The sequence below is a fragment of the Coregonus clupeaformis genome, chromosome 19 (genome assembly GCF_020615455.1).
Source record: "Coregonus clupeaformis isolate EN_2021a chromosome 19, ASM2061545v1, whole genome shotgun sequence".
Taxonomy (NCBI): Eukaryota; Metazoa; Chordata; class Actinopteri; order Salmoniformes; family Salmonidae; genus Coregonus; species Coregonus clupeaformis.
This window is the reverse complement of record NC_059210.1, coordinates 34,902,068-34,929,166: the sequence shown is the minus strand read 5'-3', so window position 1 is coordinate 34,929,166 and position 27,099 is coordinate 34,902,068. Positions and strand designations below refer to the sequence as shown.

General features: G+C 44.2%; 1 protein-coding gene across 4 annotated transcripts in view; it reads left to right on the top strand.

Annotated features, from left to right (window-relative positions):
• LOC121532057 (MOB kinase activator 2) overlaps positions 1 to 27,099 on the top strand; it is a 98,245-nt gene that overhangs the window by 20,964 nt on the left and 50,182 nt on the right. The window contains exon 1 of one of the 4 annotated variants that reach the window (XM_041837715.2): positions 24,224 to 24,650. The exons of 2 other annotated variants lie outside the window; for them this stretch is intronic. In XM_041837715.2, the coding sequence (XP_041693649.2) occupies positions 24,613 to 24,650 (38 nt within the window). In that variant the 5' untranslated portion in view covers positions 24,224 to 24,612. Of the gene's footprint in view, positions 1 to 24,223; positions 24,651 to 27,099 lie in introns of those variants that run through there. One more of the 4 variants, XM_041837717.2, reaches the window with a different exon arrangement.

Here is a 27,099-nt window from a genome sequence, read left to right as displayed (position 1 = left end):
GAACAGGTCGTTGAGGTCCGGCCCGTCTGACCAGACTCCAAAGCCCGCAGCACGAGTTAATGATTTAAACTGATTTAATGAGCCATTCGCCGTTTCACTGTACTGGCCGTATCTACTTAGACTTGCATGGCATGATCTTTGAGACAAGCATATGCTACTGGCAGGATCAACCGGTTAGTGTTTAAGCACGTACACACACACACACACACACTCACATGCATACACACTCTGTGGTAGAGAATGACTGATAATCGGTCTGGCTGATATTTTTAGCCGATATTAGCCTTTCCTTGACTATCGGCGTAGCCGATGTTCCCTATGTAGCGCGAGCACACTTGCCTCTTGTGTCAAACTGTTGCAAGCCGACGAGGAACCTCTGGCTGGACTGCATCTTGTTAGCTACCATGCTACTCATGCTAAAGCACGTTACAAAATATGATACCGGTAGCTTGCTAGCTACGGGTTAGTGTCCTGCTCCTTTACCCAGTTTATCAAGAGATTTACCATTCCCAAAACATTGCATACAAGCAGTTTCTGCAGTGCATGGCCGGACTAATCATGTCTTGGGCCCTGGGAAAGAGCATTTTAAAGGCCCCCCTGTTGGCATCCGAAATAACATTTTGCTCAAATGCCTTGAGTCAATAAGTATTCAACCCCTTTTTGTTATGGCAAGCCTAAGTAAGTTCAGGAGTAATAATTTGCTTAACAAGGCACTTAATAAGTTGCATGGACTCACTCTGTGTTCAATAATAGTGTTTAACATAATTTTTTTGTGACTACCTCATCTCTGTACACCACATATGCAATTATCTGTAAGGTCCCTCAGTCGAGCAGTGAATTTCAAACACAGATTCAACCACAAAGACCAGGGAGGTTTCCAATGCCTCGCGAGGAAGGGCACCTATTAGTAAATGGCACAACAACCAAAAAACGGACATTTGAATATCCCTTTGAGCATGGTGAAGTTATTAATTACATTTTGGGTGGTGTATCAATACACCCAGTCACTACAAAGATACGTGTCCTTCCTAACTCAGTTACCGGAGAGGAAGGAAACTGCTCAGGGATTTCACCATGAGGCCAATGGTGACTTTAAAACATTTACAGAGTTTAATGGCTGTGATAGGAGAAACCTGAGGATGGATCAACAACATTGCAGTTTCTCCACAATACTAACCTAAATGACAGAGTGAAAAGAAGGAAGCCTGTACAGAATAAAAAAAAAATCAAAACATGCATCCTGGCACTAAAGTAATACTGCAATAAATGTGGCAAAGCAATTAACTATTTGTCCTGAATACAAAGTGTTATGTTTGGGGAAAATTCAAAACCATACATTCCTGAGTACCACGGCACTCGCCATATTTTCAAGCATAGTGGTGACTGCATCATGTTATGGGCATGCTTGTAAGGACTGGGGAGATCACTCAGGGGTGTGAATATTATGTAAATTAGATTGTCTTCCATTTTTAATAACATTTTCTAAAAACGTTTTCACTTTGTAATTATGGGGTATTGTGTGTAGATGGGTGAGAGAAAAAATCAATTTAATCCATTTTGAATTCAGGCTGTAACACATCAAAATGTGGAATAAGTCAAGGGGTATGAATACTTTCTGAAGGCACTAATTTCTTGCAATTCTACACATTTTACCATGGGGCAGAGAATTTTTGCAGTTTTTAAAGCTGAAATTACAGTACATTTATGTTCAAAACAACATTTTTGGGCAATACAAGAAAATAGTTATTATTGTGGGCGTACTGTGGATACCAATATCCCTGTGAGCCTCACAGGCCAATGTTCTGCATCTAAGGGTTAAAAACATAAAGGATTAATAATATTACATTGTATTGCACCCTCTTAACTTATTCCACAGATATCTTGTCCAAAATAGGTTTAATCTGTTGTTACTAGCAATATTCATAAAATAAAATGTATTGTAAAATTGTTTTAAAAAATATTTGTGGATCTTGCTGCAGACCCCACTTTGGGAAACCCTGTCTTAAGTCAGTTATGAGGATATTAGAATTGATCTGAGGCTCTAGAACACACAGCTTACCGTAAGACATTTACAACATTCAACACGTATGCGAACACAAACGTGTACAAACACACACAGGTATGTGCGTGCCTAAGAGTGGAGGGAGAGCTACTGTTGACTTGATCTTCATAGACCGTTAGTGCTCTCAGTAGAATGCTCTGTATTTGAACGAGGCAGCTCCCTCTTTCCCCGCACTTCAACGTTGTCTGTCTCTGGAAAATGCTATGCATGTAGTTGGTGAGTGAGTGACGTTGTTTACGACGAGAGGACTTTATTTAGGAGTTCCAAAGCAGCTATGTACAGTTGTGAGTGTCCAGGGGGAAGGCCCTGCCTGGTCTGTAGTGTTTGGTTCATTTAGGGAAACTGCGCTCCAAGGGCTGCTCAGAACAGAAGCTTGTTTATCCCAAAAGGGCCCTCAGTCACCCTCTTTATTCATCGCTCTTGTTCTCCTTTCCCCTCTCTCGCTGTTTCTCTCTCTCTCTCTGTTAGAACACTGATGTGTGGAGACATGTGCGTGCTTGGCTGCTGTCGATGCTGGGCTTCTCAGCCTTACTGAGCAGAGGACAGAGAACACAGGGCCAAGCACGCCAACCCAGCCATGCTAAGCCAAGGCTAACAGGCGCTAACATGTCCGTACAGCAGCCAGGGACAACTAGAGGCTAGCTAGCGTTTCTGAGGTTAGCCATGGGGCAACTAGGGGCTAGCTAGCGGAGGAGAAGAAGAGAGGAATGGTCTCATTTGGGAAGACTGGAAATAGGCACGCATGCCCTTCTCTGCTAGCTTTCCTCTCCCCCTCACGTGCAGCCACTTCAGTTAAATAGCATATCAGTCTAGTGGCTTTGACTTGATTCTGCTGCAGACATGGTTATTCATTAGTCTTGTTGTTGGTTTGGGACATTGAGACATTGCATGTATTTTCCCACATAAGCGAGGCATCTCTTAAAGGCATCTGACACCAGTGATGGCACGAAAAGAACAGCATAGTCTGTGTGCCACAGCAGAGGCTGATGGGCAGCCTTTCCTGATAAAAATTAATTTATATGAATGCTGTATGTACATAAATTGTTTGCTCAGTGGGAAACGAATATCCACCTAGTCAGTGACACCTGTTTTGGAGTTTGTGACAGCAGCTATGTGATCTTATTATTATAGACACTATATCCTGGGATTTCCTATGATCTTCTATGTAGAAGAACCCCTTACCTTCTAACGACTCTTGTGTAGCTAGTGAGCACCTTAGAGCAAAACATGTTACGTGTTCGTGAGAGTCTCAGCTTTTCATAGATGGCTTTTAATAGTTTAGCTCAAACCGTACCAACGTTTTTGTAAAGAACGAGCCGGCCTAGGGCTCCTTCGGGATCTGCCCTCGTCTCACAAACACTGCTCTAGCTCAGCCCCCGTTAATCACACAGACTAATGGTTGCGAATGAAATAGACTAATCCAATGGTACAACCCAGAAGTCTGTAGCTCAATCACACAATGTTTAAAAGGGGTTAGAAGTCCTAAATCACGTCGGCACAACAGTGGGACTCATTGGGTTAAGCTAGCTACAGCTTAGCTGTCCTCCACTGGCACGGTTCAGTCATTTTGCACAGAAGTAAGTTATAGCAGAAACAGAAGGAATATGAATAAAGGGTTGAACCTTGTGACCCCAGGTCTAGATACTGTCTGATGTGTGGCTATTAGGACGACATAGAAAACCATAAAAAGGTTCTATTGAACCCTTCTCTGAGGTAAATTAGCCTAGGAGAGAGAGACACGCACACACTACTCTCTCTCTCTTTGGTCTTGAGACCATTCCCTCTCTCTTTCCCTCTCTCTTTCTCTCCCTCTCCCTTTCAGGCAGGCCCAGCAAGGAAAGTGATACCGGAATGACTGCACTTGGGCTTTTACTGAATATGCATAAGTGTGTGTGTGCTGGTACTATGGGCAATTGGTTCGCTCATACTGCAACTCCCTCTGTATCAGTGATTTTAGTTGTGTTCTTCAGTCATGTTTGCTGTGTGTGTGTGTATATTGAAGCCCTTTTTGCGGTGAGTGTAGTTTGACCTGATGGTGTGTGTGTTAATCTTTAAAAGGCCTCAGGGCAGCACATGCTGAGTGCGATGCAACCCAACACCACTAGGCAAGAACAAGTCCCTGCCCGCTCAACCTAACCCTAACACCTCTAGCTGCCTGAGGCAGACTCGCCCACTCAGCCATGACTGACGGATACCGGTCATATGACAACCTGAACTTTGAGAAAGTTGGGCCCAGTCCCAAATCATCTCCTAGGCAACTGTGTTGAACTGAATGGACTTGATTGGTAAGCATTGGCAATATGCCTATCAGGGCAAGGTGGATCTGTGGGAAACCCAGAGGTCGACGCCTAGACTGTCATTGGACGGTGTAGGTGTGTTTGTTTGTTCGTGTGTGTGTGTGTGTGCTCTCTCTGTGTTTTTACTTGGCAGGAGTGAGGAGCAACCATGTTAACTGTTTCTTAACACTGTGAACGGCCAGACCAGAACTGGCATTGCCAATGGAGGAATAGAGAGAGAGAGAAGGGGGAGGGATTGGGAAGGAAACAATCACATGACTAATCAGACTTCCAGTTGCCAAACACTGTTGATGGGTCACAACAGGTCCTATATTGGCCTAAGAGCCAATGGTTCTGGGTTAGTTTTCCATAAGGAAGCTAGCACCCTGTCAGGTCTGGGACCAGCTACAGTGCTGGATACAGCTGACTGGGGAACTGCTCAAATAGATGTTGCATACATGCATGTATACACACGCACACACACCGGCAGAACCCTATTTTCTGAGCAAAGAAAATATTGTAAATGAAACAACAACAGCAAATCAGTTCCAAGTGATTTTAATTTTGGAAGTCTGTTCCAAATTATTCCCATGCATAATAGAGAGATGTTGACTGAGTGTACAAACATGTTCTTTCCATGACAGACTGACCAGGTGAATACAGGTGTACGTTATGATCCCTTATTGATGTCACTTGTTAAATCCACTTCAATCTGTGTAGATTAAGGGGAGGAGACGGGTTAAAGAAGGACTTTTTTTAAGCCTTGAGACAATTGAGACATGGATTGTGTATGTGTGCCATTCAGAGTGCCATGCTGGGTTTTTCACACTCAACATTTTCCAGTGTGTATTAAGAATGGTCCACCACCCAAAAGGGCATCCAGCCAACTTGACACAACTGTGGGAAGCATTGGAGTCAACATGGGCCAGCATCCCTGTGGAACGCTTTCAACACATTTTTACATTTTAGTCATTTAGCAGACGCTCTTATCCAGAGCGACTTACAGTTAGTGAGTGCATACATTTTTCATACTGGCCCCCTGTGGGAATCGAACCCACAACCCTGGCGTTGCAAGCGCCATGCTCTACCAACTGAGCTACAGGAGTCCATGCCCTGACGAATTGAGGCTGTTCTGAGGGCAAAAGGGGGTGCAACTCAATATTAGGAAGGTGTTCCTAATGTTTTGTCCACTCAATGTATGTGATTGTATACAAATGTAAGCAATGTTTGAAATGATTGTTTTAGTCAAATATTATGTGTTTGGGCTACTTGCAGTCAATTTGCAGTCTGCAAATTATTCATAATTATGTTCTGACCACCTGCTCAAGAAAACAGTCTCGCTGCTGAATCTTGTTGATGATCCCTGCTCTACAGGCTGTAGGGAGAGACATAATCTAATAATAATATGCCATTTAGCAGACGCTTTTATCCAAAGCGACTTAGTCATGCATGCATAATTTTTTTTTTTTGTGTATGGGTGGTCCCCATCGAACCCACTACCTTAGCGTTACAAGCGCCGTGCTCTACCAGCTGAGCTACAGAGGACCACAGGACTACAGACATCCCATCATGCTTCAGCAGTGAGTCAGCGTTGTCACGGAATGGTGTGTGTGTGTGCGCACAAATGTCAACTGTTGTGACTCTGCGTCCTGCAGTTTGGGACAGGGACAGCCGGAGGGACCAGAGCCCTGTGACTCACACACCCCCCGCTTGCCTATGTCATAGCACTCCTTATCAGCGTCCCACAAACCTCTCTTAGCCCCCCAACTTGCTCCCTATCAAATCGCAGAAACGCATGCACACACACACACACACACACACACACACACACACACACACACACACACACACACACACACACACACACACAGGACCCACGGCCTGTCCCTTGCTGTTGGGGACAGGCTATTGCTTGTGTGTATGTACAAGGTGTGTCTTCTCTCCTGTGACTGAGCGAGGCTGTTTCTGGGAAATAGGCTCACTGATGCAGGCAGATCAGCCCAGGGCTGTGTGTGTGTGACTGTCTCTGTGTGTAACGGTTATTTTTGGGGGGCTGAGAGGGAGAAAAAAAAGACAGAGGGAGAGATAAACATGACAGAGGAGAGCGCGATATGGACAGGCGGAGAGAGGGAGAGTAGATGGGAATGGCTTCAGCGTTAAACCCAGGGTTTGTCCTTGGTGGTTGAGGCCTGTGGGTTTAGGCTGGTCTCAGCTGTAATTGGATGAAAGCACAGTGTGTTGCATCAGACAGGCAGACTCTTCTAAAGCACTGGTTTCTCTGGTGTGTCCAGCCCCTCCCTATGGGCTCTCCCTCTTTAAATAGGATTACAGGGCCTGTGTCCACCGCATGCTGAGAGAGAGGACTGGGGAGAAGACAAGACCGTAGAATGGTGGAGACTGGGAAGAAGACAAGACGAGACAGACAATTGAAAGTCAGTAGTGGAGATGGCAAAGAGGTTGATTGAGGTCAGGGACGAGAAAGACAAAGCAGAGTGATGTATAAAGAGTTTTTAGAGGATTGGAAGGAGGAGCTTTAGCCCAGTTGTCCAGTGGACTTCCTGTATAGCTGCAGTGGACAGGAAACTGATGGTGATATCATGATGGGTGTGTGGCCGGCCCATCCTGGCTGCCTGTTTTGAACTTGACGGGAAGCGTGTGTGTTTGTTGGTGTGTCTCTTTGCCTTCCTCTGTGAGATAGTCAATACAGTACGTTTTATTCCTGTAACTTGATTAGACAAGTGGGTGCAATATGTCCATGCACACACACACACACACACACACACACACACACACACACACACACACACACACACACACACACACTGATTGTGATGTTGTTCTGGAGACTGGACCATGGCATTCCTGAGATGTCAACATATTGGGTGTCTGATTCCCACATCTGTCTGTCCCCCACACACAGACACAGACCCCACTGTCATATGACGGGGAAATTCTGTGCCACTCGATATGAGACGAGAGATCATAAGAGAAGAGGACAGGAGGAGGAGGTGGTGAGGGGTAGGGCTGTCATGAAGGCAGTCAAATTCCACGTGACCGTTTAGTCACGGTAATTAGGCTTCTCCAAGCACTGATGCTGGTCATTAGTAGCCTACCAAACTTGCTAACTGCCTGGTACTCAGCACTCTATTGTCCCTCAAATCACTCTGACATCAATGCAAATGTAATCGAAAATCTAATCAAACACTTCATGAGAGTCCATGAGCTCATGTTGCGCAGCATTTCTATAGGCTATGCAATTTCGCGAGAAAACAGAGTGATGGCCTCTGTTAAAAAGAGGAGGATCCCATCAGCTTTCTATAGGCTAGGCCTCCTATATTTATTTCTCAACTTTCCTAATATTGAGCACATTGCTTATATTTTCAACAGGAGTATAGCCTGGCATGAAAATGAACCTCGGGGAAAGCTTCCTCCATTCACTATTTAAATGCATAGATGACATGTCTTTTTTCCCACTGCCCCTGTTTTGATACAGGTTTATGATAATGGTCCAGTCTAAATCAAAACAAATTTCACACATGTTATTTAGTATATGTAAAGACAAGATTAAATCAAGAATAGTCTGATGGGTGACAATATTAGCCTATCCCTTGTGAATTATATATTATCACTTGTGAATGATGCCCTGGTTTATCAAATCATAGTCGCACACCTCATGTAGCCTAGCCCATAGGTCTGTATGTTTTGATAAGGTTTGTATCACAACTAAAGTGGCCAAATAACTTCTTAAAATTAAGCACATTAATCTGCTTTACAAGGGGTGTAGAGCCTAACTGGCATACATAAGCAGCGCGAGAGTTTCAAGTTTGGGGAAGATAATTTTCACCATAGAAATGCACCTTTATAATAAAAGCATTTCATGCAAAATTGAATTTGCGGTCACTTTTGATAATGGTGTTTTCCCGCTAATGGAACATTGCCGCTTATAGCCTAATGCCATGTGCACATTGCTGCGCTTATAATGTGAAGAAATAGCCTAATAGTTTATCAGCATTTTAAGCTAAATGTTCTGATCTGTTGTGTCAGCTACATTGCGTAAAACGTTTTTGGGATGCTAGTGGTTGTATTAATTTGGGATCTATTGCATCCCACAACTGTCCCAGACTATGTTTGGAATATTTATTTCTTGCACAGAATAGAATAGGTCAACTTTTGTACTATGGGGGATAGGAGATTGACATAGGCTAGTACTTTTGCTGTTCGTTAGGCCTACTCATCTTGTTGGCTGATGAAAAGTAAATGTGGACAGTTCTTCCAATATCTTCAATATGCACCTTGGAATTGGATAAGGACGCGCGTAGTTGCGTCCCCGATGTGTCTATCTTCACTTGTAGCCTGTGAGAAAGACCCGATCACGTGATGGAAAGCCATGTGAGTGAGCGGTGATTCGGAGCCGCAGCAGTCAGGAAGAAGGGCACAACGGCCACTGGCCGCAAAAGGCATGGATTTTTTTTAGGGTGCCTTACGGCCACACAAAGGGGAGGCCGTCGTGAAATTCTAGGCATTATCAAGTGCTTGTCAAATTGTGAATGAGTGACTGATGTAGTGTGTACAGCCTGCGCAAAAACAAAGCAGAGCTCATGCCTTTCAAGTGACTTTTTTCAAATCATATTTAGAGTCGCATCATGCAGCCTAACAATGTATTAAAAAATCGAAACATATACAGTGTGCAAGTTCGCCCACTTAAAAAGATGAGAGAGGCCTGTAATTTTCATCATAGGTACACGTCAACTATGACAGATAAAATGAGGAAAAAAAATCCAGAAAATCACATTGTAGGATTTTTTATGAATTTATTTGCAAATTATGGTGGAAAATAAGTATTTGGTCAATAACAAAAGTTTCTCAATACTTTGTTATATACCCTTTGTTGGCAATGAAACAGGTCAAACGTTTTCTGTGTCTTCACAAGGTTTTCACACACTGTTGCTGGTATTTTGGCCCATTCCTCCATGCAGATCTCCTCTAGAGCAGTGATGTTTTGAGGCTGTCGCTGGGCAACACGGACTTTCAACTCCCTCCAAAGATTTTCTATGGGGTTGAGATCTGGAGACTGGCTAGGCCACTCCAGGACCTTGAAATGCTTCTTACGAAGCCACTCCTTCGTTGCCGGGCGGTGTGTTTGGGATCATTGTCATGCTGAAAGACCCAGCCACGTTTCATCTTCAATGCCCTTGCTGATGGAAGGAGGTTTTCACTCAAAATCTCCACGATACATGGCCCCATTCATTCTTTCCTTTACACGGATCAGTCGTCCTGGTCCCTTTGCAGAAAAACAGCCCCAAAGCATGATGTTTCCACCCCCATGCTTCACAGTAGGTATGGTGTTCTTTGGATGCAACTCAGCATTCTTTGTCCTCCAAACACGACGAGTTGAGTTTTTACCAAAAAGTTATATTTTGGTTTCATCTGACCATATGACATTCTCCCAATCCTCTTCTGGATCATCCAAATGCACTCTAGCAAACTTCAGACGGGCCTGGACATGTACTGGCTTAAGCAGGGGGACACGTCTGGCACTGCAGGAGTGTGTTACTGATGGTAGGCTTTGTTACTTTGGTCCCAGCTCTCTGCAGGTCATTCACTAGGTTCCCCTGTGTGGTTCTGGGATTTTTGCTCACCGTTATTGTGATCATTTTGACCCCACGGGGTGAGATCTTGCGTGGAGCCCCAGATCGAGGGAGATTATCAGTGGTTTTGTATGTCTTCCATTTCCTAATAATTGCTCCCACAGTTGATTTCTTCAAACCAAGCTGCTTACCTATTGCAGATTCAGTCTTCCCAGCCTGGTGCAGGTCTACAATTTTGTATCTGGTGGCCTTTGACAGCTCTTTGGTCTTGGCCATAGTGGAGTTTGGAGTGTGACTGTTTGAGGTTGTGGACAGGTGTCTTTTTATACTGATAACAAGTTCAAACAGGTGCCATTAATACAGGTAACGAGTGGAGGACAGAGGAGCCTCTTAAAGAAGAAGTTACAGGTCTGTGAGAGCCAGAAATCTTGCTTGTTTGTAGGTGACCAAATACTTATTTTCCACCATAATTTGCTAATAAATTCATTAAAAATCCTACAATGTGATTTTCTGGATTTTTTTTCTCAATTTGTCTGTCGTAGTTGACGTGTACCTATGATGAAAATTACAGGCCCCTCTCATCTTTTTAAGTGGGAGAACTTGCACAATTGGTGGCTGACTAAATACTTTTTTCCCCCCACTGTAGCCCAACGTTTGTAGAACAACTAAAGTTACATGAATACTCTAAATTAAGCATAGAGTAGTACCTATTTCTTTGTTAACCGCTCTACACAGAATAGCCACGTGCGCACTCCCTCAAATAATTTAGAGAAAATATCCTTTCTATTTTATTCAGCTATGTTCAATTGTATTCTTCATACTATAAAATAATGCCACAGAATTCTAAGCAAATCTTGTCTGCTAAATGAGCTAGTGTAGCCCACAGCCATTTGGCATAGCCAGATCAGGACCTAAATAAGGACAACTCAGAGTATGCTATTCTGTTCTTCTGAAATAGACTACATTTTCTTCATATCATGCTTCTTTAGACCTGTCTAAAATAAATTATGGATTTATTGTGATGGTGTAGGCTATACTATATGGATTTATTAGACTTTTTTAAATGTAGATGTTCCAAAGGTCTGCATCACTGGCATGTAGGCTGTGTGTGGAAGCCAGGAGATGCTAAATGTGTTTGTTAATTTAACGGTCAATTACCGTGAGACCGACAGTTATTTGCTTGACAATCACCGGCTGACGAAATTTCATGACTGCCACAGCCCTAGTGAGAGGACAGGAGAGGAGAAGAGAGGTGAAAAGAGGCCTCTCTCCGTGGCCCAGTCATCATGTCACCCCTGTAGATATGCCTGGACATCCCCAGCCATGTATTTAGGAATACACTATATACAAAAGTATGTGGCCATCACTTCAAATTAGTGGATTCGGCTATTTCAGCCACACCCATTGCTGACAGGTGTATAAAATCGAGCACACAACCATGCAATCTCTCTATAGACAAACATTGGCAGTAGAATGGCCTTACTGAAGAGCTCAGTGACTTTCAACGTGGTACCGTCCTAGGATGCCACCTTTCCAACAAGTCAGTTCGTCAAATTTCTGCCCTGCTAGAGCTGCCCCGGTCAACTGTAAGTGCTGTTATGGTGAAGTGGAAACATCTAGGAGCAGCAATGGCTCAGCCGCGAAGCGCATAAATTTTTTTGTCCTCGTTTGCAACACTCACTACTGAGTTCCAAACTGCCTCTGGAAGCAACGTCAGCACAATAACTGTTCGTCGGGAACTTCATGAAATGGGTTTCCGTGGCCGAGCAGCCGCACACAAGCCTAAGATTACCATGTTCAATGGCAAGCATCGGCTGGAGTGGTGTAAAGCTCGCCGCCATTGGACTCACCATCTGGCAGTCCTACAGACAAATCTGGGTTTTGCGGATGCCAGGAGAACGCTACCTGCCCCAATGCATAGTGCCAACTGGAGGAAAAATGGTCTGGGTCTGTTTTTCATGGTTCGGGCTAGGCCCCTTAGTTCCAGTCAACGTTACAGCATACAATGACATTCTAGAAGATTCTGTGCGTCAAACTTTGTGGTAACAGTTTGGGGAAGGCCCTTTCCTGTTTCAGCATGACAATGCCCCCGTGCACAAAGCAAGGTCCATACAGAAATGGTTTGTCAAGATCGGTGTGGAAGAACTTGACTGGCCTGCACAGAGCCCTGACCTCAACCCCATCGAACACCTTTGGGATGAATTGGAACACCGACTGCGAGCCAGGCCTAATCGTCCGACCTCACTAATGCTCTTGTAGCTAAATGGAAGCAAGTCCCCTCATCAATGTTCCAACATCTAGTGGAAAGCCTTCCTAGAAGAGTGGAGTCTGTTATAGCAGCAAAGATGGACCAACTACATATTAATACACATGATTTTGGAATGAGATGTTCGAGAAGCAGGTGTCCATATATTTTTGGTCATGTAGTGTATACGGCTTTGGGTATCCCTGTGTGTGTAGCTAGTCAGTGTGACATGAATTATGAGAGCGAGCAGGAAGATTAAACAGAATCCTCGGCCCGTTTCCACAAAGCTGATCTAGGATCTGTCCATATAATCGTATTCATTATGATCTAAAAGTCTAAACTGGTCCTAGATCAGCGCTCCTACTCTGAGACGCTTTATGAATATGGGCCCTGATCACTCACAGGATACTACTGTCCATATGGTTCAGTCATATGTCCCACAACACCCACTGCTTCTTCTAATGCACCAGCAGCACGTCCCTTCATATGGCCCATATGGAGCCTACATCTTCTCTGCTTCCTGCTATCAACCACCACACACGATGTAGTCTATAAGAAAACTGTGTGTAGAGGGATAGAGGGATAGAGCGCATGTGCTGTCCATCCCTTCCCAGTGGTAGTGTAGTTGGGTGATGTGGGCCTTTCTGAGGAGAGTGCTCTTTTAAAGGGATAGTGCACAATTATGGCAACTAAGCCCTTTTTTCTATTTACTCAGAGCCAGATGAACAAATGGATAGCATTTGTATGTCTCTGCGTGCAGTTTCAAGGAAGTGCTTAGTTGCCAAAATCTCGCACTATCCCAGTCCCTGTAAGGCCTGTGAAATCCCCTAGAGGAAATGTGTGTAAGCTCTGAGTCTCGGTGACTGACGGCTTACACACCAGAGCCCCTCTAGTGAAACACACGGTATGGGTGCTGTTCACATGCACACACACACTCACTCTCTTACATATGGCGCTTTAGCTGCTCTCTCTCTGGCCTCGACACCATGGCCTTTTAATATGACCTCATTATCACCCACACTCTCTGTGAGATAAAAGCCATAAAAACTGTTGCCTGCTACACTCATGGCTAGAATAATTAACTAGGTCTGGGCTAGCAAGGTATTAGCGTAGCAATAGGCTATAGTCAATAGGTTAGCAATAGGCTAGCAATGGGAAACGTAGCTAGCAGCAGTAGATTAGAGGTGAGATTGAGAGGGTAGTTAATGGTGGACAGGGCTGGGGATAAGAGGTTGGAGGTGAAAGGAAAGAATGTGTCTCTGGGTGATTAATGACTGGTTCCAGTGAGCTATCAGCTCATTAAATGGGGCTAAGTGATCTGGCCCTCTGGACTCCACTGGGCTCTAGGAAGACAGATGAAGACGATAGCACAAGGAATGGAGAGATGGGGGAAGGAGGAGGCTCCGCTTTCCCCTTCTCTTCTCCTCCTCCTCTTCTTCTCTCTTTTTATGTGTGTGTGTGTCTGTGCAAGACAAGTGTGTGTTCAAGTGTTTGTTTGTGTGTGTGTGTCTCTCTCTCTCTCTCCAGATGGGCCTGAGACATGGTTCCTACCAGTTAGCCTCTGGTGGCTACACTAGCTGAACTGTCTGGGAATAACTACAAGCTCTCTCCATGCAGTGTGTCCCAACCCTAGGAAGTGTGTGTGTAATGTGAATTTCCCGGTGAAACAAAAGGACAGCGGCCGTTGATAAAATCAATCAGAAATCAATTTGGTTTATTACAAGTTCAACAGGGAGATACAGTGCCTTCAGAAAGTATTCATACCCCTTGAATCATTCCAGATGAACATGTTTCTAGAAATGTTAGCAAATGTATTGAAAATGAAAAACATGAATATCAATTTACATAAGTATTCACACCCCTGTATTCACGTGTTATATTCACCTTTGGCAGCGATTAAGTCTGTCTGGGTGAGTCTCTAGGAGCTTTGCACACCAGAATTGCACATTATTATTATTTTAAATTCTTCAAGCTCTGTTAAGTTGGTTGTTGATTATCGCTAGACAGCCATTTTCAAGTCTTGCCATAGATTTTCAAGAAAATGTTAAGTCAAAACTGTAACTACGCCACTAAGGAACATTAAATGAAATATTGGTAAGCAACTCCAATGTATATTTGGCCTTGTGTTTTAGCTTATTGTCCTGCTTAAAGGTGAATTTCTCTCCCAGTGTCTGTTGGAAAGCAGACTGAACCAGGTTTTCCTCTAGGATTTTGCCTGTGCTTAGCTCTATTCCGTTGCTCTTTATCCCAAAAAAATCTGTAGTCCTTGCTGATGACAAGCATGCCCATAACATGATGCAGCCATCCCCATGCTTGAAAATATGAAGAGTGGTACTCAGTGATGTGTTGTGTTGGATTTGCCCCAAACATAACGCTTTGTATTCAGGACAAAAAGTTAATTTCTTTGCCACATTTTTAGCAGTTTTACTTTACTGCCTTATTGCAGACAGTATGCATGTTTTGGAATATTTGTATTCTGTACAGCTTTCCTTCTTTTCACTCTGTCATTTAGTTTAGTATTGTGGAGTAACTACAATGTTGTTAATCCATCCTCAGTTTTCTGATATCACAGCCATTAAACACTTAAACTGTTTTAAAGTCATCGTTGGCCTCATGGTGAAACCCCTGAGCGGTTTCCTTCCTCTCTGGCAACTGAGTTAGGAAGGACGCCTGTATCTTTGTAATGACTGGGTGTATTGATACAACATCCAAAGTGTAATAATAAGTTCACCATGCTCAAAGGGATATTAAATATCTGTTTTTTTTACTCATCTACCAATAGGTGCCCTTTGCGAGGCAAATACTTTCTGAAGGCACTGTAGAAAAGATAATGGACCTATATATTTTTTTATAAGATGTAATTATTTAACTTGCTTTTTTGCAATGATCACTGATCTGGCTTTCACGTCTGTCTATGAAAATGCCCCCTTTGTCCAAAAAATTACCAGAACCATGCACATCCACTAATAATGACCAACTTCTGGTAGCAGGCGTTATAGAAAAATGAACACAGGTCTCATAAACAATCACTCAAGCACAAGCCCACGTGCTAGTGAGTAGCCAGCTAATCTTTATATTTAAAGTCTAGCCAACTTGGATCTATTTGCTTGCTAACAAGGTAGAACAGTTGAACTGTTATGAATACACCCTCCTGTCCCTCTCCAACAGTTTGAACAACATAGCCTGTTCACATTGTTTAGATGTTGAAATCAAGTGGCTTATTTCTCAGAATGAGAACGAGTTGCCAATTCCTTATATAATTGCCTCTCTATGCTCATTGCACCTTTTTTTTTTCCCAACACACACTAGACAGCTAACACATAACAGTCTGACTAAAATGCTGCTAGAGGTACGCCTACCGGAATGGCGTGCGCGACAAACTGAGCATTCATTTTCCACATTCATGTTCATCGTAGGGTCTGCTCTGTTCTACATTTTGAGAGTTGAGACATAAAAAGGGTTCTCCTATATTACAGTAAAATAATGTCTCCATGTGTTTCTTTGTCCATTTCACCGATTCTGTTGGCCCAAACCTCAAATGTAAATAGTGAGTTGAAACACGCTTGTGGTCAGAGCGGAAGAAGTGATCATTCGTCTTTGTTGTTGTGAGTGACAGGGACAGGGCTTGGTGTCTGTGTGCGAGTGGGAAGTTGCACAGAAGGAGATAAGACCAAAGAAATGTAACCTTGATTCTTGCGATACAGGCATTTAGAACATCATGCTAAAACATCAATTAGAATGAATCAAAGTAATTCGATATATCGCCCAGCCCTAGTGTACGTGGGTGTTTTCTGAGTGTGTGTGTTGACGTCCCAACATCCGTTTCCTCTCATTGAGGAACGCTGGGTCAGGGGTTTGGCCTGCTCTCTTTGGTGAGCTCATCTTTAGCTCAGTGCTGGAGTGGATCAATTCCTCCTAGATATAGGCCTAGTCTTTATACCCCACCCAGTGAGCACAATGCGTTGAAAATACGTATTTTCAATGTCTTTTCAACATCTTTTCAACGCCTTTTGCTCATAGGGCACTGCAGTCTTTTCCCTAGTTTAAATTCCAGCCGGGGGCCCAAAGGTCCCCAAATCAACATCCAGGATCTTTACTGTAACATTGGTTTGTCACTGGATAGATTATTGGGTGGATCAACCACCTTTCACTTCTCTCTCTGTCATGGCCTGAATTCAAGGCTGCTTCCTGTCTGATGCTTAGGCCCATATTGTACGTGACATTTCCTGTGAATGTGGTTACTTACTATCTCACACAGCCAGAGAGCGATTTCACACTAGTGGGAACAGAAAATATTTTTGGTATCTCAGATTGTACTGGAAATTCTCACATATAAATGTTTTGTCTTTTTTTTGTCATGATGAAAGTGGCCATTTTAGACCCTTTTTAGACCTATACATGCCTCCTGTTAAGACCCTATTATCTGTGAACCATACATGACACAGACAACATCTTGGTGTCAATATACTCCTTATAGTGTCCTCTCAAATATGCAGTATGTGTAGATTCTGAAATAAAAATGTTCATATTCATTTATTCTGCATAAGAAATATTAATATCTCAACTACCCTTTTGATTTTACTTATTTTTAGACGTATTGTTTGTAACAATCTTCAAACGTGTCACATTTCCAGAGTGGGCTCTCTGGTACTTTTAATGATATGACTCATTTTATACATAGAAATTGGCATTATAGGTCATTAACCAATCACAGCCATCAATTTCCAGAGCGAGCTCTCTACTAATTCTGTCTCTCTACATTTTATGAGCACCATGCACCAACACAGTGAATGGGAAATAGATTCAAAGGGAACTTGCTCTGTTGGTGATTTTGCTGAATGTGTCAAACATCCTTCCTCCCGCTGAAGTTCCTATGTGAGAATTGCCAGAACAATCTGAGATACAAAACATATTTTCCACTTCTGCTGGCATGTAATCGCCCCATGGTGTGTGTTATGAATCTGATCAACCTGTAAAGTGCTTGTGTGTGCACGGCAGTGTCACTCACTCGTTCCCCACCCTATATTCTGGAGGACGTATTGCAGTGTGTGCGCATATGTGTACAGCGTTACTCCCCATCCTGTATTCTCCTCTGTGTGTGTGTGTGTGTGTGTGTGTGTGTTTGTGTGTATGTGAGTGTGTGACTGCCTCCCCGTCCCCACCCAGTAGTGTATTGTTCTCTCCTTCCTCCTCATTGTTCTGCAGGCCTGCTCTGCTCTGCTACAGTATGGAACAGGAGGAACCAGGAACACCGAGTCACTGTTTACACCCTCACTGGGGGAGGGAAAACACAGAGACGCACAAACACAGGAAGTGCTGCTTTTTTTTGTGTGTGTGTTTCTCATGTGTGGGTATCAGCACACAGCAGCAGGCGTCAGTGTAACCACACTTCTCTCTCTCCCTGTCTCACTCTGTCTATCTTTCACTCCTCTGTCACTCCTCTGTCTATCTGTGGAACACAGCTTAACCACTTTCCACTGCTACACTCAGAACAGAAGTGGAACTAAAGGGGAGAAATAAGTTAAACTTTTAGGTAGATAAATGAGTCAAGCATCAATACACTTAGAGGACAAGCGCACACAAATATGAGATTGAAAGTTGGACTCCCACCAGGGTAGTACAGTCAGCCATGATCTCTGAATATTTTATACTAGCTAATTAGACAGATCTACTGCAGAGGCTGCTAGCGGAAATCAATCTATCTGTCTCTGTCTCATTGGCCAGGGGGAAAGATGGGTGATTGAGGACCTTGATCAGTAGATTCAGGTGTGTTAGAGCAGGGCTGGAGCAAAAGCATGCATGCCCAGTAGCTCTTTTCAGCATGTTGTCCTCCCCTGATCTAGCCAGATATCAACAGCTGTATTTCAAATGGCTGTGAACTCATCGGAGGTCACTGGACCGCACACTGCAGTCGACTCAGGGCACTGGACCGCACAGCACCCAGACCGCTCCAGAAACAGCGTCAAACACACCACCATCTGACAGTTACGTAAGCACAGGCAGCTAAGAGTCCAGTTCAGCGGCGGCCGTACATGTGTAGTTAGTGCAGTGACAGATGTGGTCTGGTGATGAGGGCTGGCGGCCTGTGCTGTAGCTAGGCAGATTAGGAGTTATCTGAGGGATTACTACAAGTTTAGATAGCTGGCTAGCCGCGAGACTAACTGACCAGTCTAAAACATCGTAGCTGACATGGGCTAATTGAGTGACATAAGAGAGAAACTGCTGATGCACAACCACATTTCAAAATCGCACCTTTTACTATTCTAACTCTCAATATTAAATTGAGACCCCGATTGAGTTTAAATGTTTTCATTTTATTTTGGGGGGAAATTGATCTGCGGGCCTACAAAAGAGGGGCAGAGAGATGTCTTGTGACATGCCCGGTCTCTGACATTTGGTGTTGAATTCTGGAATGGTGTCGTGTGGGACATAGTCATGCAAAACACGTACACACACACCCCTCTTGTCATGTCTCGACACATCCCATGACCATAATGTGTGTTCACAAAACATGCCATCCTTCTGTCTATTTTACCTTTATTTAACTAGGCAAGTGAGTTAAGAACAAATTCTTATTTACAATGACGGCCTACACCGGCCAAACCCGGACGACGCTGGGCCAATTGTGCGCCGCCCTATGGGACTCCCAATCACGGCTGGTTGTGATACAGCCTGGAATCGAACCAGGGGGTCTGTAGTGACGCCTCAAGCACTGAGATGCAGGGCCTTAGACCGCTGCGCCACTCGGGAGCCCTATCTCTCTGTGTCTGTCTGACTGCCTGTGTGTGAGTGTGTGTGTGTTTGCGTGCGTCCATGTTGTGGAGTTCCCTAGCCATTCAGGTCCTACCTGTTTGGTGTGTTGTGATCTTAGAGTCTTTGTGCAGTTGTTAGTGCTGTCTTAGATCACATGTATCACAAGGTTCTGGAAAGTGAACTTTTATTACCACAAAGTACACTGCAAAGAGCGAAGACTTATATTTATTTTCTGTGTCAATGGTCCGTTAGTCAGCCCTTCATCAAAAGGGTGTATGTTCTATTCATACTTCATAGCACAAGGTCTTAAATGCAGTGGGTGTCTGTCTGTCTATTTTACGGCCTTTTTGGTAGGTAGCTGATCAGTCGTAGCTAATTTAGGTTGATTGCAAGGGTGTAGTTTTATTATTATCCCTGACATTGGCACTAGGGGGCAGTAACACCCCAGAGACTGAGGGAAGAGGAGAGCTGGAAGGGGCTGGAGGGAGAGGAGAGAAAGGACAGAGGGGGAAATGGAGAGATCCATTGAGCATGAAATCAGATCTCGCCGTTGCGTAATCTTTGCTCCCGGGCCTTCCCCCAGAGTGCACTGGTTCTCTCAGCACTCTCCAGTGTCAGATGACTAACTCCAGCCATCAAAGCCAGTGATATCAGACAGAAAACCAGCATCATTCAGCTTCTCTTATGTCCCCTTTCCTCGTCTCCTTTCCTTCATCACATGACTTCAACTCCAGCGCATACCAGCAATACCAGCCAGCATACTAGACAGCATATCAGCCGGTCAATACATAGAGATCCTTTCTCTGTCTGTATTCATGTCTCTCTCTCTCTGAGCAGCCAGGCCATACCAGACAGCCAGACATAAATAGCTTCTGCTCTCCTCTTCTCTCCTCAGGCTCCCTCCCTGCCATGTCGTCTCCTCTCCTCAACTCATTTCCATGTCCTTTCCTTGATCCCATGACAACAACTCCAGTACATCACATAGCCTTCAAGCCATCATAGCAGCCCCAGTGGCGGTACCTTAGTAGCTGCTCCTTACTCCTCCCTCAGGAAAAAATAGATGCAGTACCACTTGGAACCATTGAGTGGCGCCAGTGCACAGCTCTACCATGTACTGCGGCAGTCTACTCTAGACTACTGGAGAGCCAGTGCTGTTGTATTTGATCCTTTAGGCAATGCAGTGCTAAGTCGAATTGCTCAATTGTTCCTAGAAGGAATTGTCCTCTGATAGATTGAATTGCATTCAATTTCCTGAGCTGTCTGACTGGGAATCAACATGCAAACTGACCTAAAGTCAGTAGTCGTTAAAGACTATTTGAATTACAGGGGTGCCCGAGGCTGATACCCATATACCATAACAAATCAGAACCCTTCCAAAAAGGGTTACTAAAGGTATTGATATGGGCAGGCCCCCTCTGAAAATATTACCATTGGTTCTCCAGACAGACCAGCACCAACTAGAGTCAATTGTTTGTCCCAAATGGCAACCTATTCCCTATTTAGTGCTACTTTTGACCAGAGCCCTATGGGCCCTCGTCAAAACTAGTGCGCTATATAGGGAATAGGGTGACATTAGGGGACGCGACCAATATGTAATGTGAACCCTGGTTAGAGGCAGAAAATACAATAAAGACAGACTTGTGTAACTGGAGTGTCCAATCCATCCCGGTCCCAGATTCTGTCATATTTTCCCCTAGACAGCAACTCAACCAACATGAGTCGAGGTGCGGAGCGTCAGACTAGGCCTATACGAATCTATTGGTCCTTTCATTTGCTACCCCTATCCTGGTCTCTACTGAGGTATTGTGTGTGTGTGTGTCTGCATTTGTGCGTGTGTTTTCAGTCTGTATCACCAGGCTATCAGACAGTGCTGAGTACTGTGCTGATCAACATACCTGGCACATAGTGTGTGTGGTCAGACTGTGCTCTGTGCTGTATATTCCTGGAAAGCCTGTGAGGGTGGGGAGAGACGACTGGGGACTGCAGTGTTGGAGGCTTCTCTGGAACTTGTCTTGGCTTGTCTTTCTGCTTATAAACCTCTCAGCCTCACAGCCCAGGAACTGTCACTGAGGGAAGGAGAGAAAGAGCTGCTTTTTCTTCTGATTTTGTAGCTAAACTAATAGAACGCAGGGGACGGCAGAGAGCAGAGATGTGTCTGGCTAGGAATGAGGATGGATGATGATGATGATGATGACGACGAAGATGTTAACAGGAGAAGAGAGCGCCAACTGACCGCTTGGGTCATTAGTATGCAACCACACGAGCACACTGTGCAACTCTTACAAAACACACAGCAGGAAGGAGGGAGGAATGGAGGGGCACGATAAAAAGGATGAATGATGCAAGTTGGGGATGAATGGCAAAACAGGAAGGCATGAAGCGAGGGATGGAAAATGTCAGGATGACTGAAGAGATGGAAAGATGAATGGAGGGAGGCCTGAACAAAGTCAGACCGGAGAGAAGGAGAAAGGGACCAACAGGGGAGGAATGGAAGGATGGATGGAAGAAGGGAGGGGTTTGTGTTTAGAGTTGCACAATAACGGACTGGCTAAGGGTTTCTGTGGTCTGCAGTTCCTCACTCCCCCAATATTGCGTAACTCTGCAGTGTGTGTGTGATTGATCAGCAGTGTTGGTGCCAGCCTGCTCTTATGGTAATAAATGACCCACTGCAGCCGGCACTAAGAGGTCTGCAGGAGAGAGAGAACACACACACCGTACCGAGACACGCGCACACACACACACACACTGTGCCTAGTACACACTGCTCCACAGGAGGTGCCATTTATTACTGTAATACACACACAAACTGTAATACACACACACACACACTGTAATACACACACACACACTGTAATACACGCACAGACTGTAATACACGCACGTAACGGCAGGGCCTTTGAGAGATGTGGTGAGTAACAGAGAGCCAAAGAGATTACATCAACCTCAGTCTTTGCACCTCTCTCCATCTTTCCGTTCACCATACATTGTTCCACCCATCCATTGTTCCCTCCCTCTCTTCATCCCTTCTCTCCATCCTTCTCTCCATCCTGCTCAGAGAGATTCTCAGAATGAACAGGTACCAGTTCAAATACTTTGCAAAAACTTCCTTCCCACTGGGCACAGACGTCAATTCAACATCTATTCAAATCAAATCACATTTTATTTGTCACATACTTGTGCAGATGTTATTGCAGGTGTAGCGAAATGCTTGTGCTTCTAGCTCCGACAGTGCAGTAATATCTAACAAATAATTACGATGGTTCCAAGTAATTTCATTGAAATGATGTGGAAAAACCGTAGATTCAACCAGTGTGTTCTTTCTTTCGTCCTTTTGTTCTTTCTTCACTGATTGTACTTGATTTGGGGAACATATCTAGCATAGCCTATATGTTCTGTATTAGAACCCCACTTGTACCAATGAAAAATGTATGACATGGCAAGGCTTTAGTTGTGTTAAATACAAACACCCACATGATAGTCACCACTAGCCGGCCACTGCCCAGTACTCTGCCCTGAACTTTAGTCACTGTCACTAGCTGGCTACCACCCGGTTACTCAACCCTGTACCTTAAAGGCTGCTGCCCGATGTACATAGACATGGGACACCGGTCACTTAACAATGGAACACTGGTCGCTTTCATAGTGTTTACATACGGTTTTACCCATTTGATATGTGTATATACTGTATTCTAATTAATGTCTATCGTATGTAACTATTGCTGTACATATACTATTCTATCCTACATATTCTTCAGATACACTACATATTCTACATTCTATCCATATACTGTCTACATGTCAGAGAGTAATGTTTGTTCTACATAGGCTATTTTTATCTGAACGTTCCAAAACGTTGTGTCCTGCTGAATGCGCCCCTGCTCATGAAAGGGGACATACAGTATCTTATGGTCTTAGGTCTGGAATCCGACACACCACACACACAGTTGATGAGCAGCTATGGGTTTAGCAGGCATTACTGGATCCTCAACCTATTCTTAGCTCCAATCAGGCGCTGACAAGTATTCGCTTGGAGTCTGTGTTCTGTCCTCTCTCTCTCTGTAGCATACAGGAGGAGAATATAGCCTGCGAGATAGGAAACGCACTTGAAACATGAGAGGATGCTTGCGCTCTGTATCCGTCGATGGAAAAACAGCCACGGCACTATGAATAATTCTTCATGACTGGAAAGTTGATGTATTTTTGTGTGTGCTTTGATTGACAAAGGAATCTATATTTGGTGGTTGAAGTTGGGAGTGCGCAAATCATCCGAGTAATGTGAGAGATCGATATAGTATTAGAAGAGTGTAGTACAATCGAGAAGCGTTAAAGGCCCAGTGTAGTCAAAAACGTGATTTTCCTGTGTTTTTATATGTTTCCACACTATGAGGTTGGAATAATACTGTGGAATTGTGAAAATGATGACAAAGCAATTTTGGTGTAAGAGCTGTTTGAAAAGACCGCCTGAAATGTATGCCTGTTTTGGTGGGAGGGAGTTTTGGCCTTCCATGTTGTCATCACCATACCGTAATTTAGGTGCACTATATAGATATCCCTCCGCTATTTCCTGGTTGCTCAAATTCTAATAGTTCGCCTCCATTTCAGTTTATGTGACACACATGGTATAGTGTAGAGAATCATTGTGCCATCTAAACCGCTGTGAAATATATTTTTCAGAACCAAAAATATTGTATTTTTAGCTGTTTGAAGCTGGTGAACAAAACCGAAAGTAAAAGAAGCAAAAATTAAACTTAAGAACGGGAAGCATAGAAATAATGCACATAGAACATATATACTGCTTCTTAGGCTTGCTTTCAATGAGTGACATATCTATAACTCACATTTCTATGTGAATTTGGTCAGATTGCCCAAAAAGTTACATATTTGCAGCTTTAATATACCAATAAGAAAGAGTTCAAACGCTCTCTGCCAATAACAGCCATTTTTCAGTTTTCCCCTCCCCAGTCAAACCACTCCCAGACAGTCTTAGCAAAATTCTTGCTTGAGAAATTCCTCTTTGCTAAGATATTTTTGTTGAAAACATTCACAGCAGTGTACTTATTTGTTACCCAGAAATTATTTGATATTGAGGTAAAAACAGCTGCATTGGACCTTTTTTAAAGTTACTTGTTTTTAGTCAGTGAGGTGTCTGTGATTTACGTCAGGGAGCTACTGAGGACACAATGTAGCAGCAGCATTTTATCTAAAGAAACACTATTGCCGCGTTCAAGTGTTAGTCGGAACTAGGAAATTCAGAAATTTCCGACTTGCTAACTGGTTGAACGCGGCACGTGTATAACTACAACCAGTTAGCATATCACCGCTCGGATTATTTTCTGATGACATCATCGCTGATGAATTTGCAATGACTGTATATATGAAGTGTATTTGTAGCGTTCTAAATGATCAGCTGTTGTTTTTTGTTGCATCGAAGCATTTGTTTTGACATTCGAGGGTCCACCTATCGCCTTGCCCCTGACTTGTAAACCCTGCCCGCGGAAGCTGGGGAACCGAACAGGGGGGCGGAGGTCTGTGGAAGGAAGGAGCGAGAGATTAGAAGAGAAGAGTGAGGTCTGCACGAGAACTCCGTTTTCTATTGTTCCTCGTCTGCAGCCGTCAGACACAGACGTTTTCGAGGTACATCGAACGTTACCAATTCTGGATTTCTTTATCCGATTCCTATCGTCCGGCATGAGGTTTAAAAGGAACGGTTCCTATACATTGAATAGGTAAGGGGCTTCCATTCAGTACTCGGGTTACGTTTAATATTCGCCACATCTCTGTGAAAAGGGGTTGGTTTAGTTTTTAACAGACGCTGTTGAAAAATGTTTGTCTTTTGATATCGTCGGCATGATCAATTGCTTGTGTCGCGATTTCGGTTCTTCCAGCATTTTTATTGTTGAGGTAAAACGTGGTTGTCATACGCACGCTGCAACTGATGGAAGTAGTTGCTCTCACGAACAACCTGTTTCACTGAACTCATTGATCGTTGTTATAAGAACGACAACTTCTTCCGAATTAACATGCATCATTTTCCACGCAACTGAAAATAATTGTTTAACAGATTTTTGGGGTTCGTGAAAGTCTTAATCTTGACGTGGTTGAGTTTGGAATAATGGTTTGATGATGTCAATTCTTTCGCTGATTTTCTGGCCCCCCACCTTTGCCATTTTGATGTGTATTGGGTGGCAGGCTGGTCGAGCTGAGTAGAAACCTGAATATCAGGCTTGAGGGGTGGTCTCACTTTCTTTTGTTTTCTCTCCTCCATTGAGAAGAAACCTAAACAAGTCTCTAGCTCTCTCTCGCCCCTCTCGCTCTCTCCCTCCCTCCCTCCTTCTCCTCTCTGTCTCCATCCTCCATAATTAAGTACCAACTGCCCCCTCTTTCCATAGCAATTCCCCCCATGTGGTTCCATCACTTAGCAACTTTGGTGTGTGTGGTCACGTGCTGGTTTCTCCTCACCCACTTTAAGTTGACATGATTGCCCACTGCCCAGTCTATTCAAATCTAGATCATTAGAACCCCAGTCACGAGTTGTATCTCTTTCTCTCTCCCCTCCCTGGGCAGTGATTAATTCCCTCCTTCATTATGTTATCTCCAAGTCACAAGTTTAATGAATAGACTTCCTTTGTCTTCCTCCATCTCCAAACCAAGCAGACTTCCTGCAATTTGAACGCTTAAATCTGGCTCTGATAATCTCTTGTGGACAGACTATGTAAACATAAATGTTACCATAGATCTGTCATGATACAACTGGGGGTGTTTGAGAGAATGAGCAGCATTGGTTCCAGTGCTTTGGACAAATCACGATTTCACAGGTGTTAGCGTCTTTAGAATTTCGAAAGGGGAGGGGACATTTGGTCCATAGACTTGCCCGTAACTTGCATAGAGAGAAGGTGGAGCTCTTCGTTCCCCCTCCGATCCTCGTTCTATCTTTTCACACGCATGGACCCTGAATTTAATCGAGCATCTGACCAATTACGCAATACTTTAATTTTGGGTTAACTGAGATTACGGCCCTGGTAACTATTATGCCCAGCTCCTTGTCTTCACACAGTTTTATTTGTTGAAAGTGAGTGTTGATGTAGCGGCAGCTTCCTTCCCTTCCCTCTGGCACCGCTTTCCCCTTTGGCTTTATCAGCCACAGACCCTTCCGCAGCTCTCTCTCTCGCTCTCTCGCGCATCCTGGCACTTGTGTGGTGCTGAAACACAAAGGAAGCTAATGAGTGCTGTGCAGTGAGCACACACCCACTCCATCACACAGACACAGCAGAGAAGTGTTATCGCTGCACTCCCTCCCTGCCGTGCTCAATCAGGTGGCGTGCGTTTCGTGTGTGTGCGCAGTTAGGAGGCGTAATTAAAAGTGAGGCAGGAGAGGCCCTTGGCGACAGGCAGCCAGGGATGGAGGGAGGAGGGATATGATGTAATTGGCTGTGAAAGTGCTTTGGTGTGTCACTGCGACTCCATCTTTCATCGAATAAAGAATAATAGAACGGCGAGGGAGAGAGAGGAAAAAGGGGGAGAGCGGTCCTCGTCTCGTGTGTGTGTTCTATGTATGTGTATCTGGTGTCAGGAAGAGAGTACAGTGTCACCTCGTTGTTGGGCCTTTTGATGAGACAAGAACAAAATCACAACACAATTCCAGGCTACTTCTAATGCATTATGGCCTTCTGAAGGTGAATCGCTCTCTCGCATGTGCGCACACACACACTACTCTTTGGTGCTGCAGGGATATAGTTGCAGTGTGTGCAGTGTGACAGTGAGTTGGCATTGTGTGTGCTGCTAGGATGGAGCCCAGAGCCTGGCTGTTATTATAGTCAATGTTAATTATCTGTCTGTCCAATAGAGTTGTCTGGTGTCGTAGATTACTCACACACACACTTCTCACACACTCACCTAATGGGGCACTGCAGTCGGTAGGGAGGGAGGGAGGGAGGATGGTACTTGGATGGGGAGAGGAAGAGTCAAAGATAATGAGCAAGTGAGAAATGGGAAGGGGGAGCTAGAGGGAGAGTGCCCTTCACCTTGTATGCCCGCACTGACGATCCTAGAGCTCTTCTGTGATTGGCTACATTCCTGGGGGTCTGCCTAGCGCTCTAGCCAATCCCACTAGTCCCTCCGACGCATCCATGTGAAAGAATGACAGGTGAACGCGTGTGTCCGTGTCGTTCTGGTCCA